The sequence below is a fragment of the Amborella trichopoda genome, chromosome 13, assembly GCF_054954075.1.
Source record: "Amborella trichopoda isolate Santa Cruz 75 chromosome 13, AtrichopodaSantaCruz75HAP2 v2.0, whole genome shotgun sequence".
In the NCBI taxonomy this organism is placed as follows: Eukaryota; Viridiplantae; Streptophyta; class Magnoliopsida; order Amborellales; family Amborellaceae; genus Amborella; species Amborella trichopoda.
Window position 1 is genome coordinate 8,310,525 of NC_142348.1, and position 19,421 is coordinate 8,329,945.

Below are 19,421 nucleotides of genomic sequence, written 5' to 3' on the forward strand. Positions count from 1 at the left end.
TTTTTTTTTGAAAAATTTGACCCTTTTTTTTTTAAAAAAAAAAATCTACTTGACCGATTAATCTAGTTAACCGCTCCCGTTCGAACCGCTCCCAGCCTCATGTCTAGTTAATTGTTTCGATTCGATTTTACACTTGTGCCGCACCCTTTTTTTCATTGTTTTTGCCTTGATCCAGCAAAAATGTGTCGGACCGATAAAATCCAAACATCAAAAAGCCATAAATCGTAAGGGCCTAGTTCCTTGATAAAATCCATACAGCTAAAGGCCATAGTAAAACGACCCAAACATACAAGAAATCTTAGGCCATAGTAAAACGACCCAAACATTCAAGAAATCTTAGGCCTAGTTCCTTGATAAAATCAAAATAGCAAAAAGGCTATAGTAAAACTGTCAAGAGAGAGAGACTGTGATTCAAGTAAGAGAGAGAAAGGGTATCATATCTTCTTCTTAACCGTTAAATGCAGAAACCTTTAGAATTGATCACAAATTGCTGACTAAAAAAAATGAAATTACATCATTAGAACTGATCACAAATTGCTGACTAAAAAACGAAATTACATCACTAGAGATAACGAAAGACGGTAAAAAAACACCACCTTTAGTAAAAAAAATCTGTCAAAAAGTAGTGTAAGAAACTGACAAAACTTCTACCAAATCCATAACCTGCAACAAAAACAAAAAGGATCGAAACTCTTAAAAGAGATTATGTTCTTTGGTACACAATCTAATAACATTTAAAGAATCATCTTCAATCCAACAATTTCTAACAATTTCTACCAAGATTCTTACCAACCAAGATTTTCACCCCACTCAGTAAAACACTTAATTCAACAAAATTGACAATCCAACAATTTTTAACAATTTCTACCAAGATTCTTACCAACCAAGATTTTCACCCCACTCAATAAAACACTTAATTCAACAAAATTGACAATTTTAATTCCAATCGGACCAACATAAGAGAATAAGATATTACCCAAAAAATCACACAAAAGAATTGATCACAAATTCCTTGCCACTTTCATCCGCGCTCACCTCTGAATCAATTATTCTACTAAAATCTATTGTCAAAAAGAAAAAAATTATATAAGATTGCAACCTTAAAACATAAAACTACGGATAAATCTCAAAAGTCTATCGAAAAAAGTTATTTTAATCTTAAATCTATCAAAAAAAATTATTTTAATTTTTAAAAACCCTGATTGATCATCTCGACATTGAGATGTATGACTAAGAAAAATAAAAAAAATTTGAATCTAAAATATAATACATCTTACAACATATTATCTAATCACCATTCACTTTCAAGATTTACATATCTACTTGATTTTAACCATTTTTAGAATTTAATTTTTTTTAATTAGATATAAAAATATATTTTAAAATAATTCTAAAAACATTTTACATCAAAATTATATATTATGATAAAATTTGAAAGTCCACCTTAATTGAATTGTTTAAGTTTACAACTTTATGAAAACCACACCCTTGACAAAAAAAAAAAAACCCACACAACAAAACTAAAATGATTAAAAAAAAATAAAAAATACACCTTTAAAATCCATCGAAAAAGGTTGTTTTTGTTCAGGTTGAAAACCCCTCTAATTCATCATCTCTAATTGATCACTCTCGATATCAAAATGTATGATATCTAGATGTATGAATATAAAAAAAACAAATGATTTCGAACCCCCAAAAACAGTGCATCTTACAAAACATTATCTAAACAATCTTTTTTCAAAAGATTTTCATATATTTATAGATCTACTTGATTTAACTACGGGAACCTTATTGGAGCCACACCTTTTAATAAAAAAATAAAAATAAAAAATAAAATAATAGGACATTATATTTGCCGATTGTTTGGTGCGGATGAATTTTCAGCTGCGTCGCCTTGTGAAGGATTCATTATGAAACCCATACATGTTAATAAATATCATGCCATTACCAATAGGAACGATGGCCTACATGATGCAATGGTGACCACGCACATACCTCCGTATCATGCTGGCCATGACGTCCATAACTCTAGCATGCACCCATACTTGCATCTACAAACCAGATCATTGAAAACCGGATACAATAAACAAAAACGAGTACACAATCTCTCTCCTCAAAATCCCAACAAAAAGAAGGAAAAAAAAAAAAAAGGGAAAAGCAAACCGCCTCTAAACACAAGGGCCACGGGATCACGAAAAAAACGCAGCTCTCGAACCCGTCTTTTCTTCTCTCTCTAACTCCCATCTCTTTCTCTCTCTACACCCACCATGCCACCACAAGCTCTCTCTCATCTTGTACTCCATTTTCTCTCTCTCACTCTATGCCCCAGGAGCAGCATCCTTGACTTTACCCTGCAAATACCCACGGTAGTCCCGAGCATAGTCCTTCATCTGACTCGCCGTGTCTGTGAGTCTCATCCTCGCGTAATCGACTCGGTCCGACCCAACTGGGTGCCTTCCCTTAATATAACGGTACATCCAGGTCAGCCCCCCCAAAACCGCCAGACCAAAACCGGTTACGGCCACAAAACCGCTTGCCGCCACCCCCAAGAAGGCCAAAACCGGAATCCAAACCGGGCTCGAGAGCAGCACAAGAGGGGTAATCACAATCAGGCCAACGGTGGTGGCGGCGAGGGTGAGGCCGGTGAGGAGGAGGAGGATGGCGCCCGAGATAACCAGGGTCAGGAGGCCAATGACCTGGGTTGAGTTAGGGGCGTGCTCTTGGAGCCTTTGGATGAAGCCGCGCTCTCGGGTGGTGGCGCCTCCGCCTATGGGCGGTGTGGGGCCGGGTCGGCTAGCGGCTCTGGCTTGGCGTTGATCCGCCATGAGGTAGGAGGGGAAGGGTTGAGGGAGGAGGAGGGGGAGGGGGGGAACGGGGTTTATAATTTTGAGGTTTGACACGTGACAAGTGATGGGGAGAATCAGTCATGCAGGTAGACAGGTGGAGTGCATTGGGTTGTGGGGACAGGTCTTCCTTGAGAGGTGTACTCGTAGAGACGCCATTGGAGTCTTAAATAATGAATGAGAAACTTTGGGAGAGCGATGGCTTAGGCTTGGGCTTAGGCGCAGGCTCAGGCTCAGGCTCAGGCTCAGTCTCCGGCTCGATTCATGCGTAACAAACAGTTGCCATGGACCCGGACCCTGTCCGGGACCCAAGGGTACATCCCATGTGGGCTCAAAAATTGGACCCAGCGCCCCTGTGGCTAATCTCCACTACCATTTTGCTAAGTACATATACTTCCTCCCGGTTGTCGAGATGGTATTTTATTTTTCATTCGTGAAGTTGGAATCTTAAACAACTTAAGATTCGCTCTAAATTTTGTCATAACATGTAATTTCGATGTATAAAGTGTTTAGGGTAACTCTAGAATCTATTTTATCTCTAATCAAAATTTTAAATCTCAAGAATAGTTCAAATCAAATAGATCTATAAACACATGAAAATCTTGAAAACGGACGATTTAAATAATGTATTACAAGATGTATTATTTTTAAAACTTGAAATTTAAATCTCAAAAAAATCAAATGAGATAGTTTTCTAACGTAAAAAAAACCTTTTTTAATAGATAACTGAGGTGCACTTTAATTCTACAATATAAGGTGTCAACCTTATGTAAAATCTTTCCTTTTAACTTATTATTTGAACTACAATAAGTCTCCGAAAGTAGGATTTAACATTGCAAAGGAAATGTACACAAAAATACACCATAATGGAATGAAATGTTATGGACAATGAAAACAAATGCGATCCTAACGAACAGAGAAAGAATCAGCATATTTGTCACGGAACAACTTTGAGAAACGAAAAAATGTTTGTTGTGATGATCTTGAGAAGGGAAAACTAGAGGACGACTTGAGAGTAGGCGATTTTAATGTACATACTTGGTAAAATTACCGAATTTACCATTTGATTGATAAGTTTAAAATTTTTACCATGAGGTCTTACTCTCTTGATTTTAAGTTCTTTTTTTTCAATTTTGCTTCTTTCAAATATTGAATTTTTTGTTTTTTTATTTTTCTGACATTTATTGGGCGGTCCGATTTCAATATCAAACTGCTCTATATTTTTGGCACATCTTTCTTTATATAAGGCAGCCAGTTCTTACAAACATTGAATCGTCATTTTTCAATATTCTTGTATCGAGCAATCCGAGCTTTTAAATATCGTACTACAAATACTTAGGGTAAAAAAAGTTCAAAAGTGATGTGATGTTTGAAAACTTTGGCTCCAAAATTTGAACAAACTATGAAAAAAAAGTCGGTTCGATATATGCAACATTAGACCACCCCATGGACAATACTGGATAAAAAATGTACGGCGGTTAGATGTTACAATTATTGGACTACCTTGCAAATGGGGTAGTTCGATATATTGAATATCAGACTGCCCACAAATATCAATTTCTTTTTTTTTTAAATTAGTAGTCTGATGAAACATCGAACCGGCGGTAAATTTGAAAAAAAAAATAGAAATGAGGAGAGTAGGACATTGTGATAAAATTAAAAAACTTATAGTCCAAAGGGTAAAATCAATAATTTTACCCAATGGGTATGTTAAGATCCCTAAAATTACTAAAGAAGTCGTATTTGAATGATAACTAAAGGTAAGTACTCTTAATTATTGTGGCTTCCTAACTCTGAATATAGACAATTTTAAAAATTTTAATATTTTAAAATATAAAAAAAATTAGAGCATATTTCTTAAAGCCAGTTTGGATGTAAACAAAATTGAAATATTTTTTGGATTGCAATCCGAAAATCTTGTGAAACGGATTTTGAACCGTTTGAACAACAACAAGTTTTGCTAGAATTTCAGATTAACAGAAAAAATAACTTCATGTCAAGGTAAAAATTATTGTTCAAAATAATTTAAGTTAGACTTCGATTTTTACAGATGAAAGTGCAACCTTCTCTCTTTTGTCCTCTCTATCTTATACCATGGAAGGAACTTTGTGCTTCTCTAGTGAAGCAAGTTTGGTCCATCTCTCTCTCCTCCCCTATCTTCTTTGGTTGTTCCACAATAAACTGAATGGGAGATGATCTATACATTGTAATTTCTCATTGGACTCATATTCTTTTATGGCGAGACTTGTCAGATCCCAGTCATCCCTAAGCTATCAAATATCATTTTGGAAGGTATAAATTATTGGAAGGTTATAAATAAGGAAAAGTATAAATTTAATTTTAGTACATGATGGTCATAATTAATCTTGATCATCAGATGTGAAAGTAGATGGCTGCATTTATTTCATTGACCAAGCTCAAATTTCAAAAGAAATTTTCGAGTAACACACCTTAGGCATCATATTTCACATCAAATAGTTATAAATAATTATGACTTTTTTGTATTAAAGGTAAATTGTCTCATTGTATATAATCTCTATAAATAACATCAAATAATTATAAGTAACTGTGACTTCTTTGTACCAAAAGTCAATTGTCTCATTGCATATAATCCCTCTAAATAACTGACCTCCTTATAATATGACTAGTTTTATTATATACAATCCCATTTATTTTAATAATTTCATTATTTACAATCCCATTTATTTTAATAAAAAGTTCCCTAAAATTAACATTTTAGCTTGAAGTTTTGCCAATAGCGGGCATTTCCATTGCAAAGGGAGACGCCGTTCTCGAAAATGCGAACGGAATGAGGAGTGCTCTCAGAACAGTCTTCAAAACGGGCTGTATTCACCCACTTTTGGCTCAATCTCTTTCTTTTTGACAATAAACTTTTGACTCAATCTCGTGTGAAAAAATGGCGTCCACTTTCATTCCCTTCTTCCCCGTTGCAACATTTCATGGCCATGGCCACAGAAACCGGAGCTTACACAACCAGGGAAAGTTTCGGAGAAAATCAAATTCTATAATTTCGGCTGAAATTTCTGAGAACCCAACGAAATTAGTTACATTTCTCGGTAAAGGAGGCTCAGGAAAAACTACATGTGCCACCATTGCTGCTCAGGTATGCAACCCTCAATTCTTTCCCTTGATATTTCAGATTTCCTTAGGGTTTCGGGTTTTTGTTTTTTTGAAACCGAAATTTCGCCAGGACGCCGAAATTCCTTTAATATCCACAGTCTGAAAACATTTGAAAGCTCTAAGACGAAAATTACTTTAATGCAGCTACATTCATCGAACTTTCGCATTTTTTTGGGAGATGACAGACTCAATTTGGTTACAGTGAGTCCTTCTATAGCTGTGTAGGAGCTAAGTATCAAAACCCTGATTTTGAAAATTAGAATTTGTGACAAAACATGACTTGAAATGACTTTCAGAAAAGAAAAAATGTTTGGCAATTGGGAAGAAGTTCTCCCCAAAAGACCTAATTTGGAACAGTGGGGTTTTGAGGAGATTCTAAAATTTTTGTTGAATTTTTAGATGAAACATTAGCGTTTCTTAGTAGATTAAATTAAATTTCATCAAAATCCTGACTTGATAGCGTAGGGTTTTCATCAAAATTACATTCAAATCCTGATAAATAAGTGCTATAGTAAACGTGGCTGAATTCTAAAAAGTTATTTTGGGCTTCTTGCTAAATTCCAAATGATTTGGTCAAAACTGAGAGAATTCTGGAAGTTTTAGGCGTCCTATTGCCTTGCTGTGATTTGTAGAACTCAGGGAATTTTTGTAAATATCTCCAATAATTTGGAATTTTAAAAATATACCCCATATGTCATATTTTATGCTCATGTCCCGTTTTTTGATAGTATGTCTTATTTTATTTGTTTTTTTACATCATATTAAGCTCGAATGTTTAGTTTTCATACTTTTCCATCGTGTATTTGTAAAAAGTAAAAAAAGATTAATTTAAAAGAAACAAAATGGCAAAATGCCCATCAAATTTATGGGATTATTTTGGTTATTTTATTTTATTGAGTTAACTTTTTACATTTTTTATCAAGTTACGTGATAGTGAGAAGTTTGGACACCGAAACTTGAGCTCAATCTGTTGTACAAAAAAATAGTAGAACTAAAATACAAGATACACTCTCAAAAAGTAGCACAAGTGTAAGATATTTCTTCAAAGAAATCTATACAAGAAAACTATTTACTTTCGGTATAAGAGGCCACAATGATCATTGACCGTTAGATGTGAAATCTTATGGTTAGGGATGTGCCGCCTTGCCCTCTGTAGCTGTTAAAGAGTGGGCTTCGCTCTTTGTTTAAGAGCTAAAAATGAAAGGCAACTAGATTTCAGAATCTTTCATATTTTACATCCAATGGCTAAGAGTGATTCTGACCTCCTCGTACTCAAAGTGAATGGTATTATAGTATACATTCCCTTTCTTAAATATCGCAAAATATGGGGATACTTACAAAAATTTCCCTAGAATTTAAATAGTCCATGCACCACCGTTGTATGAATCTTACCATTGATTTTAGGAACATTTGGAGAAGTAATGGCTAATGGGAAATTTCATACACCACATGTGCATGATACATCTTGGACAAGGGGTCTGTCCATCATCCATTCAGGATAGTGAGGTCAGCGGAAGTCCTACATTCTTGTGTTTTGGGTAAATAAGTCCTACTTTCTTGTTGGTATGGTGAAATCTCCATTGCTCATTATTGCTAATGAGTGGTGGATACACCTGTGCTGTATCTTGTGCCATATACCAGTTATGTCTTATGTATGGTGAACTTCCTAGTAAGTGACTGACATGAATTCTTAAGCAGATTATTTGGATGTCAATACTGAATCTTGATCTAGAAATATCCTTTATAGCTCCTTTCTGTGAAACAATTCCCTTGCTTCCCATGTACCTGACATTGTTGCTTCTATAACTGAAAAAGATTTGCATAAGCCTAGGCCCTAAAATTTTTTAAGGCCAGACCTGTATCACACCAGAAACTACAGTTCTGGTGTTTGAAGATCCTCAGGTTGATAGTTTTGTTTTATTATGGACCTGAAAAAAAGAAAAGAAAAGAATTCCATGCTATAAAACGAGTGTATCTGTAACACAGTATTGGACGGGTCCACTTTGATGTGTTAAAAAATTCGTCAGATTTTCACCATTTTTGGAGTTTCAAATTTCATAATCAGGTGCGGAAATTGATTTTTAGAACATCATAGGGGTTTAGATACTGGAACTGCATTTTCCTAGAGGTTTTTTAGGTGGGCCTTTACTTCTTATATTATATATGAACTATATTGTACTTAAAGAAGACAACTTCTTGAGATTAATTAATGCTATTCTTTTTCAATGGTCAAAATTATTGCTGTTTCTCAAAAAGGGGGAATCATAAGAGGTAGAGTGTCCACTATTTACCTTACCTACTGCGAGAATTATAAGTGGTCAGTCTGATTGGAGTCAACTGACACATTTTACCTTACCTTCTGGGTCTCACTGAGATAGCAATTAATGGATTTCATGTTTAAAGTTGAAACCTCCACCTTAGTGGGATTTGAAATAGTTGGAATGTGTGGTCAAAGTTGAACGTTGGAACTCAAAAAGTGCGAAGATGATTGGATGAAATATGCAAACACATAACCTTGGCGGTCACTTTATATCTATGCTTGAAAACTTGAACTTAGTGACTGCTGGAACGTGTGCCATCTTGCTGACTCATACAGTAAACTTCAAAAGATTTCGGAGTTTTTCAAAGTTTTTATATTAAAAAAAAAGTTTTCCAAAGTTTTCTGAAAAATTTAAAATGGGGTCCGATCCCATCTTGTCTTGTCACTATGTTGAACCACTTTCCTAAACATCAGAAAATGCTGTTTACGTGTCAAAGTGATGCAGAAAATTTCATATAACTAAGAAACTCAGAGATGTACCTAGTTTCACATTTACAAAACCACCTACTGGACTAGTTGGTTGACAAACTCAGGCATATACCTAGCTTCACATTTACAAAACCGCCTACTGGACTAGTTGAGTTGACCTGTACCTTTAGGACTCAAGCTTAGACTTAAGTGGTTAGCAGTTCACTTTAGCGACTCGATCATCGCCAGTTCGATTCCTACCACTGAACTACACCAAATAAAAGAGAGAAAATGAGTTGACTTGGTGAGTTTTCCAACTCATAAATGAGTTTTATTCATTGTTGTATTTTCAAGCATCGTCACTTTACTGTTGGGTAAAGGAGGTTATGTATATTGCATTTATCCCTCCCTAACATGTTGGGATCATAATTGAAATCGGAAGCTCTATGTATTTTCCACATAATTCTAAAACTGAAGCAATATTTTCTCAAGTATGCCATTGTACTTGGTGTCTGATCATATTTTGGTTAAATTTCTTGAATTTGTAGGAGACAAAGTAACCTATCACGATTTTTACCTCCCATCAAAATACCTTTTGAGTTTCATCAATTAGGATATTGTCTTTCCTTGCCCTTGTGACTAGAATATTGATCCTCATCATAGTATTTTTGATACGTCTCAAATGTGGATTGATGTCTGTATGGTTGGGCTCTCAAGTAGAAGTTCTCTCAAGTTGTTTTATTATTTTTTATTTTTCCACTTCGAGATTTAGCTCTTGAATGCGGAAATGCTTTGTAGACTTGTAGTTAGATGTTGATTAATGTACACATGATGCAAAGCTACCCAGTTATCAATGTGGGGTCAGTTATGTTCATTTCTTTCATTAGTTCAATATAGATTTGTTTTCATGGTTTTATCTTTGGAATGTGAGTTTGTGAAATCAAATTTCACAATAGTGAAGGAAAAAAGAATTAAAATTGAGCCTCATCATTTTACCACTTGGAAAAAGAGAACATAAATACCATATTTTGAGATCTACTCTGAAAAACTTTATGATCTCCTTGAAGTCCTTTTATTCTATTTGAATATATGTTGGGTTGTGTTCAAATTTGGCTGATGTTGTTTCTCCAGACTTGCAGTATTATGCAAAGATGGGATTGCGTACATGTTTGGTTATACATTCTCAAGACCCTACTGCCGAGTCTTTGTTAGGATGTAAAATCGAAAGTACTCCTATTGCATGTAATGAGAACCTATCAGCTGTGAGATTGGAAACAACAAAGGTAATACTATTTCCTTTCCTTTCTTTCATGTTGGGTTTTTGTGATGTTATGGACCATTTGTTGTGTATATCATTTGGCATTTATCCACCCCGCACGCTGCCGATTTGAAATTAATTAGATTTAACCTATATACTTTTTCAGATGCTTCTTGAGCCTCTTAAACGACTAAAGAAAGCGGATGCCCGTCTTAATTTTACACAAGGAGTTCTTGATGGGGTGGGTGTCTCTTATTTTGGGATATCTAAATCTCAGTTGGTTTGCAGTGGTCTTTGTTTACGCATCTTATCATATAATAGGTGGTGGGAGAAGAGCTTGGTGTATTACCTGGCATGGATTCTATTTTCTCTATGGGAGCTTTAGAGAGATTGGGACGTTTTCTTGGAGGATATATCCCCAGACCAGCAGGCAAAACGGATAAATTTGATGTGATTGTTTATGATGGTATCAGCACTGAAGAGACACTGAGAATGATTGGTGCAGCTGAGAGAGCAAGGTAGCCCTTGCTTGTGTAACACTAGTTCACATGAGACTTGAGGTTTTTTCTTTTTACCTTTGCTACTTTGAAGGTTTTGGTTTTTGGGGAGACTAAGTGATGATTTAATGGACTGCGAAAAATCATACTCCATTGGGGCACCACCATCCATGGAAAGGATAATTGGTGGTTTTTTTGTGTGTGTGTGTGTGTGTGTGTGTGTGAGAGAGAGAGAGAGAGAGAGAGAGAGAGAGAGAGAGGTTTCTCTCGTTTTGGTGGGTCCTACCCTCTTATCACTGTCTGACATTTCAATTGACAGAGGTGACCTGATGAACTTAGAGCATTGCCCACTGTCAGTTGTCCCATGGTTGCAAGATAAATTTAATTTAGTTTTCTTTTTCTATAATTTTGACTTTCTTTCCTTTTTGTTTGGAAGATGGTTACCTTGGAAGGGTTTCTGTGTTTTGCAGATGGTATCTGAAGTATATCAGAAATCTTGCAGAAAAGACTGACATTGGAAGGCTGACCGCCCCTTCATTTCTCAAATTAGTAGAAGAGTCCATACGGTTTAATGGGGCATCTAATACCAATGGAAACACAAGTATGGAAATTTGGGATCAAGCAGATGGAATTTTGGAGGTATTTCATTTCTAATGAGTGAGTTATTACATTGCGTATGGAATGATAGAAAAAAGAGGCTACATTGCTTATGGACTTTCTCGAAAAAAGAGGGGATTACAGAAATCTTTATTTATTCTTCCAACTCTGTGTGTGTGTGTGTGTAGCATACCATTTACATGACATGGTTTCTATGAATCCTAGGACTCATATGTAGATATGCTGTCCCCTTTTTATGATCTATTTTTTAGATGACTTTTGGACCTGATTTTTTTAGAAATATATAATCTCTAATATGAAAGAAATTAACCTTTAAAAGCTAATAACGAAAATTTTGTGGAGAAAGTTTTTGGACTGTTTTTTTTTTTGGGAGGGACCACAACTTTCATCCATTTTAAAGATGGATGTTTCATACCTCAGGGGACGAAAATTTAGAGATCCCCGACGCATAAACCATTTCCCCCTATTTATATTATACACTCATTGGGCCTTAACCCTGTTACTGTCTGGCCATGCTTACTAGTATCATATTATGATTGCATTTTCATGATTATGCTTATCTGCTCTTGTATTTCACTAAAAATGTCTGATTTCAATTGCAGAAAGTATCGTCTGCCTTTTCAGATTCCTCGAAGTTCAGCTTCTTCCTTGCAATGGATCCCAGCAATGCAATGTCTTTAAATGCAGCACTGCGTTATTGGGGGTGTGCCATCCAAGCTGGAGCACACATTTCTGGTGCATTTAGCTTTGTCCACCCAACTTCTCCAAAACCCACTAAAGACATACAAGAAAAACTTTTGCCGTTGACCTTAGCATATCTTCCATTTATTTCTACAGATTCTTCTATAGAGAGTGATTCAACAGTCAGTTTTTTAACTGATGATGTTAGGCGACTGCTCTGTGAATCTAGCAGCAATTTGGAGCCATTGGTTCAGTTTGATGAGGGCAAGAAATCAGTGTCACTTTTCATGCCTGGGTTCGATAAGTCAGAAATCAAGCTATACCAAGTATGCTACTTTTGCTGTTGTTTTTTTAGATAGTTCTTCTTAGCCACTTTGACTTTGGGAGCTAATACGGACTTCACCTACCTACTTATGCCGTTCCTGTAGAAAGGATAACATACCATATAGCTAAATGTTGTGTCATGCAACAGCAAAAGCATAAGTAGAACCCTTGTGATTGTAGTTCTATACAATGTTTGGAAATGTTAGCTATCCAGTGTGAGAGTAAAAGCATGGCATGTTATATTAATGCTCGTAGGGTAATAGTTCTTTCATTTAGTGAGTCCTTTTAAATTTGGGACAAACACAAGAGTTTACCTTGATTAAAAGAAAGTAGTGGAAAACTGTTATAAAGCCTATTGGATTCCTGCATGCAATTTGAAACTCGGGATTTGGATTGAATGCGTGCAAATAAAGTAATGCATTGGACCCAACTTTTGTGCCATTTTACATTAGTATACTAGACTTGTAGGATGCAAGTTTATTACATCTGATGCTTGCTTTTTACAATTCTAACCATATGTGCGTACTACTCAGGCTTAATGTTGACTGTCCGAGTAGTAATACAAAAGCAGTAAATGCTTCTAATCAACCCTATAAAAACTTTGCCTTAGGTTAGTGTGGGGTGTAAGAGAGAGATTCGCAAGGAGTTTACTCGTCTTAAAAGTGCATTGGATTGCTTATCTCGCATCTTTAGAAGAGTGACCAATTCTTTAGTGGTGCCACTGCAGGTGCCACACACGCATTGTCCATCTTACTAATTGGTTTGTGTTATGTATTTATTGACCGAGTCCACATCACAGTGATGACTTGTAATTATATTCAGAAATTACTTGGGTAGCTTAAAATGACCTGAGTGTTTTGATTAAATAAAATTTTAGAAAATGTCAGAACTCTTTATAAAACTCGTCAAACCAGGCAAGATGCCCAAAAATTTCATTAAGTCCAATAAGTTGTTTAATTCAAAAGAAAATTAATTCAGGAATCTTAATCACTGCTCAGGAGGTGTTAAAGAACTGTTAATTTTTTAGAATAGGTACCATTGTTTGTGTTTTTATTTCATTTGACCGTTGTGCTGGTAATCATTGGAAAGTTGCTCTGCTGAATACTGTTTCCATGATCTTCATGTAGATCTTTTGTTGCTTCGTATTCCCATAGATTTGATCTTGTTTGAGGATCCTACTTGTCATATGTATTTGTTGTGTAAATCTATTGTCAAATGTATAATTATAGAAAGAAATTAGTTTCAAGAAGTGGCGAGAATAAGATTGTTGATTGGCTGAATTTGTAAAATGCAGTATCGAGGAGGGTCCGAATTATTAGTTGAAGCTGGGGATCAAAGGAGGGTCGTGAGATTGCCTTCAAAAATCCAAGGTAAGGTCGCCCGTGCCAAGTTCAACCAAAGGAAACTTATCGTCACCATGCGATGAAACCCCAGGAAATCAACTTTCTTGATGCTTTTCTTTCATTTTCTGTAAAACCAAACCTAGTAGAAGCCCACATTTTTCAGAACATCCAAGGCCAGAAAAGAAAAAGAAAGAAAAGAGAAAAAAGCCTAAAGCCTGGTAGCTGCTTTCATTGATGTCAATTCGTAATTGTTTCCATTCATCAATATTTGACATGATAATTTGAGTTTTTTGCTAAATATTATAATCATTTTTTTATGCTTTCACATCTCTAGGGGACCCTACTTGCCCAATACAGAGGTGACAGGCATATTAGAAGGATCGTTATAGTTGGTCCTTCCTTGACATGTTTCGAAGGGAGGAAATTTCTTGATTTGGTTATTGTACAGGGTCATGGTAGTCACTTTCTAGAGGGAGAAAAAAATATAGTATTCAAATGAGAGAAATGCTATGTGGGTTTTGGGCTCTAGGATATTTGGTTTGGGTGAGGGTGGCGCACTACAATAAAGATCAGGGTTTGAATCCCATCTTATAACCCCTAAAGAGAACTACAAGTTGGATACATATAGATAATAAGGTATATGGTTTTATAGGGCTGCAATCCTATCAAGTAAATCCTCATAACTCATGAAAAGTTGCAATTCAAGTATTTAAAACCTTTAAATCAATCTTCTCGGCTTGAATATTATGGTTATGAAAAAAAATTTGGATTTCAAATTATAAAAAATAGTATATATTGAAACAAATCTTCTAGACTGTCCATTTTGTGTCCTAAAAATAAGTGTTCATAGATCAGTAAGATCTGTGCGATTTTTGGAGTTTTAAATTTTATTTTTGGTGTTGGAAATTGATTTGAGGTGCTTTCTAGAATGAGGATTTGAGGTGAGGTTTTATTTTATTTTCATAGAGCCTAGGCCTTATAGAAACTTCATCTTATAGATAAAGAGAACTAGATGTTGTTTAAAAACGCTTATAGGTGAAAATGAATAGTGTTTGCTACCGTTAAGGACTTGTTATGTATGTGGCGGTTTATTGAACGGAGCTGCAACGGATAGCGTGTGGTCCGTAGTAATTTTTGTGGATTTTTCGATTATCACGGACATAGCATGTCTATGATGGCGGTCGAAAAATCCTCGCCGCCCAAAAAAAACGGACGGCGATGGCTCAATGGGTGAGATCATTGTAGCATCTTGCCCATAGGAATTCCGTAAATGCTTATATATACATTATACTATGATACAATCATTGTATGAAATCATTGACCAAATAGGTTGCTCTTATGAAGTATTTTCTTAATCTATTTACCATTCATTGGACATTCATTACACCTGCTTTGTAAACGAAAATTTTCAAGCAAGTACATTTTTTGTTATTTCGAGATCAAGATATAAGAAACTAGTGCCATTTTCATTTGTGATTAAAAAACAATTAATGTTCTATGTGCGTGATGTTACCCTTCCTGTGGATAAATCATTTTTTACTATAGTTAATAAATGTTTTTTTTTTTATCAAGACGTTCTACTTTACTTTTAATTAATTACCTAAAAATATCATAGAAGAAAAAGTCACTATATTTTGGGACAAAGATATCAAGTATCCAAAAATGCTGAGTAGATTAAGGAAATAATCTATGAGTAGATTAAGGAAATAATCTGTGTAAGTTAAGAGTATCTTAGCAAAACCTGCACATACACATAACACACAAACATAGGGAACGTATACTATGAAACAATTTATCTTTGTTATGAGGAGGTCACACTTATTTTTTGATCATTGGATGTTAAATTGGATGGTTGGGGTGTATCATGAAGTTCAAATTTTTTTTTGGGGACTTTGAATTTTAATAGTTTTTCTACAGCTTTGATTGATCTAAAATTTTGTGGGTGTGTGTACTTTAGTGAGGTGCACTTAAATAAAATATAAAAAAACAATCCAGATGATAAAAATGACCAAATTATAAAACTCAATTCTAAACGAAAATTTATGGTTCGTGTGTTCCATGTGGGTGCACATGTATGAAATATATAAGAAATAATTCGAACAAAATAAAACGATCAAAACACCCAAAAAATATTTTAGGGGAATTTTGATTATTTTAAATTTTAAAATATTTATTTTACATTTTTTTTGAGGTGCATTTATCTGATTACCATATATATAAAGAAAGATAAATTTCAAATACTTGGACAAGTTCTCAACGTTATGATTGCCAGCTTTGTAGGTGAAAATATTTGTTCGTTTAGAAATGGGTTTGTATAGAGCCTAGGCTCTAAACAATCAAATTAGAGCCTACCTTCAAATTGTATAAAAAAATATGGTTTTAATATTGAAAATCTTTGTGAAAGCCTTAAAACATATTTTCATCTTTTTTTATAAAGTTTAAAGCTTAAAAAATAGTGTAAATCGACAGAATTTGAAAAATTTGAAAATTGACGGTCCAAAAATGCGTTACAAGATACACTATTTTCAAAATGTGAAATCTATTCTTTTCTCATACCCATGCATCTTGATGTTGAGATGATCAATTTGAGGATATTTGAGCATCAAAATAACATCTTCTAATGAAAATTTTTAGGTAGGCTCGAATTTGATTGTTTAGAGCCTCGGCTCGGCTCTATATAAACTTTTTCCTTTAGAAATATTGGCCTTATCTTCATCTTTTCTTTTTTTATTTTTCAATATCAAATCAAGATGAAATTTGGAGTGTCTGTGCCTCATTTGGACACCAATAAAAACAAAGAAAAAATTTCAAAAAATAAAATAACCAAAACAACACTAAAAAAAAATTAAGGATTAAGGTTTTGAAGGAACTATGCATGGTATTGAATAGGGTGCCACTGAATACACCAGCTCTATTTAACATTTGATATTGGTGCATAAGGATGTGTTTGTAAAGTCGAAACAAGTTTTCCTAGTGGCATATCATATGAGAAGCTTCATTGACTAATAGGGTAGATAAAAAAAAAAAAACAGTCGCAGCAGCAACACAAGGTGAATATGCAACAATAATTCAAGGGCACATACCTAGACAGAAACTAAGTTCCACTCATAACCCATGTAACCCGCTCCACCAAGAAAAAGTGCATGACAATAAAGTCATAAGGACCTGTTTTGTATAACCATTCATCAAGAGATGCCTTTCACTAAAAATGCAAACTTATGCTGCAAAAGTGGGAATAATGACAACAAAATAATGTTTTTCCATAAAGTAGAGAGTTTTAACCATTTTAGTTTCTTTGAAACAATTTTTTTATGGTATTTGCATATGCATGAGGATGACAACTATGGATGCCTAAAACTTTGGCTTTAAATGATGTATAGAAAAATAAAATAAGGTTGAGATAATCTGACTTGTTGTCAACCATCTTGTTGCAACATACAACCACATTATTAGTCCTTTTTATGTGATCTAGACAAGTCTAATTTATTAGGATTATCGTGGATGAGCAATGATTTCAAGATTTCGTTCATTTAACAAATCTCACTTTTTTTTTTTTTTTGGCAAATGTTCAAAACTTTTATTGACGACTAATTAAAAGAGATTACATCAGAGGAGATCAAAAGCGAAGGCAACGAAGCACCTCCCTTAGCCAAAGAGTCAGCTAGTGAGTTTGCTTCTCGGTAAACATGGGAGAAGGAAAACGAAAATGGTTCGACTAGATCCATGATTTGCAACCAAAGAGAACGGAGCTCCCATGGAACCCGCTATTCTTTTTTGCACTACTTAATCACATTCAAAGAATCCCCAACCCAAACATTTGTTCTCAAATTCTTCTCAAACAAAATTTTCACCCACACAAAAGAGCAGTTAATTCAACATAATTTGTTGTTTTGACCCCAATCAAACCAACAAAGGAGAGAATCATAGAACCCAAGGAATCACACACTGTACCACCAATTCTAATAATACCTGGGTTTCTCAGAGAACTCCCATCAAAGCTTAATACATCCATCAGAAGGTGCAATCCAAAAACATTGTGGTCTACTATGAGCACACCCAAGGAGAAAGAGGCTGCTAAGGTTTAACACCACATCAACTTTTGGAATCCCTCACCCTTCTTTTGTAATAGACAACCATAACCAAATCGAGCGCTTGATGTTGGTTAAAAGTTTCTCAAAGGGTAGATAATTACCTTCAAAGGTTCGTTTATTCCTCTCTTTCCAGGTTTCCCAAAGGATGACACCTTTAGAGATTTTTCAAATTGATTTACTTATCGCAGGCAAATAAGCGATAGAGAAATATTCCAAGAATTTGTGTACCCGTTCTTTCTAGAGCATCACTAACTGTCAAATTGGGCTGGGTAACCAATCCATAAATGTCAGGAAATGCTACTTTCGAATGGTAATCCCCTATCCATTTATGGTGCCATAAAATTACTTGATTGCCACAACCAATATTCCACCTTGAATATCCCGAAACAATCGGCCTACATCTGTAGATAGCCTTCCAAACCTGTGACACCTCCCTCCCATGTCCATTACCCAACCACATTCGGAATCTATCTATCCCATATTTAGCCAAAAATACTTTAAACCAAAGATGGTTTTTGAACTGTAAACTTCGCCATTACCATTTACATAAAAGTGCCTAGTTAAACACCCTTATCCTTCTTATACCCAAACCTCTTTTATTCGGCGTACAAACTCTATCCTACCTCAGCAAGTGAAACTTCTTCACATCAATACTAGAACCCCACAGGAAGTCCCGCATCATTTTCTCTAATTTTCGTGCATCCGAAGCAGACATATTTATCAGAGACATTTGATAGACTGGGAGATTGGCTAGATAGGATCTCAACAAAGTGACCTTTCCACCAAACGAGAGGTATTTGTGCTTCCAAAGATCCAATTTAATTTGAACTCTTTCAAGCACAATATCCCATACTGCAATAAAAAGTCTCAAATCCGATACAGGAAGGCCAAGATAAGTAATAGGAAAGGTTCCTACCTTACAACCTATCAAATTTGCTAACTCCTCTGTCACTTCCTCAGAACAATTAATCCCAACCATGGAAGACTTATGGAAATTAACTTTAAGTCCCAAAGTAACTTTCACAAATTTCCAAGAGTCTGACAATATTTAAAACTTGTGATGACTCCGCCTCACAGAAAATAAGGGTATCAACAATATATTGAAGATGAGAGATTTGAATATCAGAGTTAGAAATCTGAAATCCAGTAAAATGACCCAAAGTTTCCACCCTATATAGCAATAAACTAAAACATTCAGCATAAATTGTAAAGAAGAAAGAAGAAAGAGGATTCCCTTGTCGTAACCCTCTAGAGGCATTGAAGAAACCAATGAGACTACCTTTAAACAGGATTGAGAAATGTGCAGAAGAAAGGCACCCAAAAATCCAAGACCTCCATCTCTCACCAAAGCCCATGGCCCTCAAAATTTCTAATAAGCCTTCGCATTCGACCTGGTTATAAGTTTTTTCCATATCCAGCTTAAAGAGAATACCTGGCTTCTTACTAATAACTCTAGAATGAATGCATTCTTGGGCCACAAATACACTGTTAGTAATTTGACAATCCTGGATACAACCTGACTGGGAACTAGAAATGAGAAGAGGCAAAACCACTTTCAACCTCTCTGCCAATACTTTTGCAACAATCTTATACAAACAAGTCAATAGACTGATTGACCTGATATCTGAGAGATTAGAGATCATCGCCTTCTTAGGTACCAGAGCAAAAAAAGTAGAGTTTACCCCTTTAAACATTTGCCCCCTGATCATAAAACTTTTAACTAATTCTAGGACTTCCGCTTTAACCACATTCCATAATTTTTGAAAAAATCCATAGGGAAGCCATCAGGTCCTGGCGCCTTGTTTTCAGGTAAAGCAAAGACTGCCTTCTGTAACTCCTCTCTTGCAACCTCCCTTTCCAACTCAAATTTCAATTGTAAAGACAGACTTTTGAATGG

The 19,421-nt window shown here is 35.2% G+C and overlaps 2 protein-coding genes across 18 annotated transcripts; one reads left to right on the forward strand and one right to left on the reverse strand.

The window, feature by feature from the left end:
* Positions 1-1,926: 1,926 nt before the first annotated feature.
* LOC18432523 (oleosin G) lies at positions 1,927-2,870 on the reverse strand. The gene has a single exon (XM_006842626.4). It carries the CDS (start codon positions 2,823-2,825, stop codon positions 2,319-2,321), a length of 507 nt encoding a protein of 168 aa, XP_006842689.1. The 5' UTR covers positions 2,826-2,870; the 3' UTR covers positions 1,927-2,318.
* Positions 2,871-5,713: 2,843 nt separating this feature from the next.
* On the forward strand, positions 5,714-13,758 carry LOC18432522 (P-loop containing nucleoside triphosphate hydrolases superfamily protein). Of its 17 annotated transcripts, none has more exons than XM_088857146.1 (9): positions 5,714-5,967; positions 6,129-6,185; positions 7,389-7,490; positions 9,844-9,995; positions 10,137-10,211; positions 10,292-10,488; positions 10,938-11,106; positions 11,688-12,092; positions 13,385-13,758. In XM_088857146.1, the coding sequence occupies exons 4-9, from the start codon at positions 9,864-9,866 to the stop codon at positions 13,514-13,516; spliced, it is 1,110 nt and encodes a 369-aa protein (XP_088713272.1). In that variant the 5' UTR covers positions 5,714-5,967; positions 6,129-6,185; positions 7,389-7,490; positions 9,844-9,863; the 3' UTR covers positions 13,517-13,758. The 17 variants fall into 17 exon arrangements, with proteins under 17 accessions (XP_088713272.1, XP_088713270.1, XP_088713279.1 ...); XM_088857144.1 differs by having other exon boundaries at positions 9,852-9,995; XM_088857153.1 differs by lacking the exon at positions 11,688-12,092.
* Positions 13,759-19,421: the final 5,663 nt, after the last annotated feature.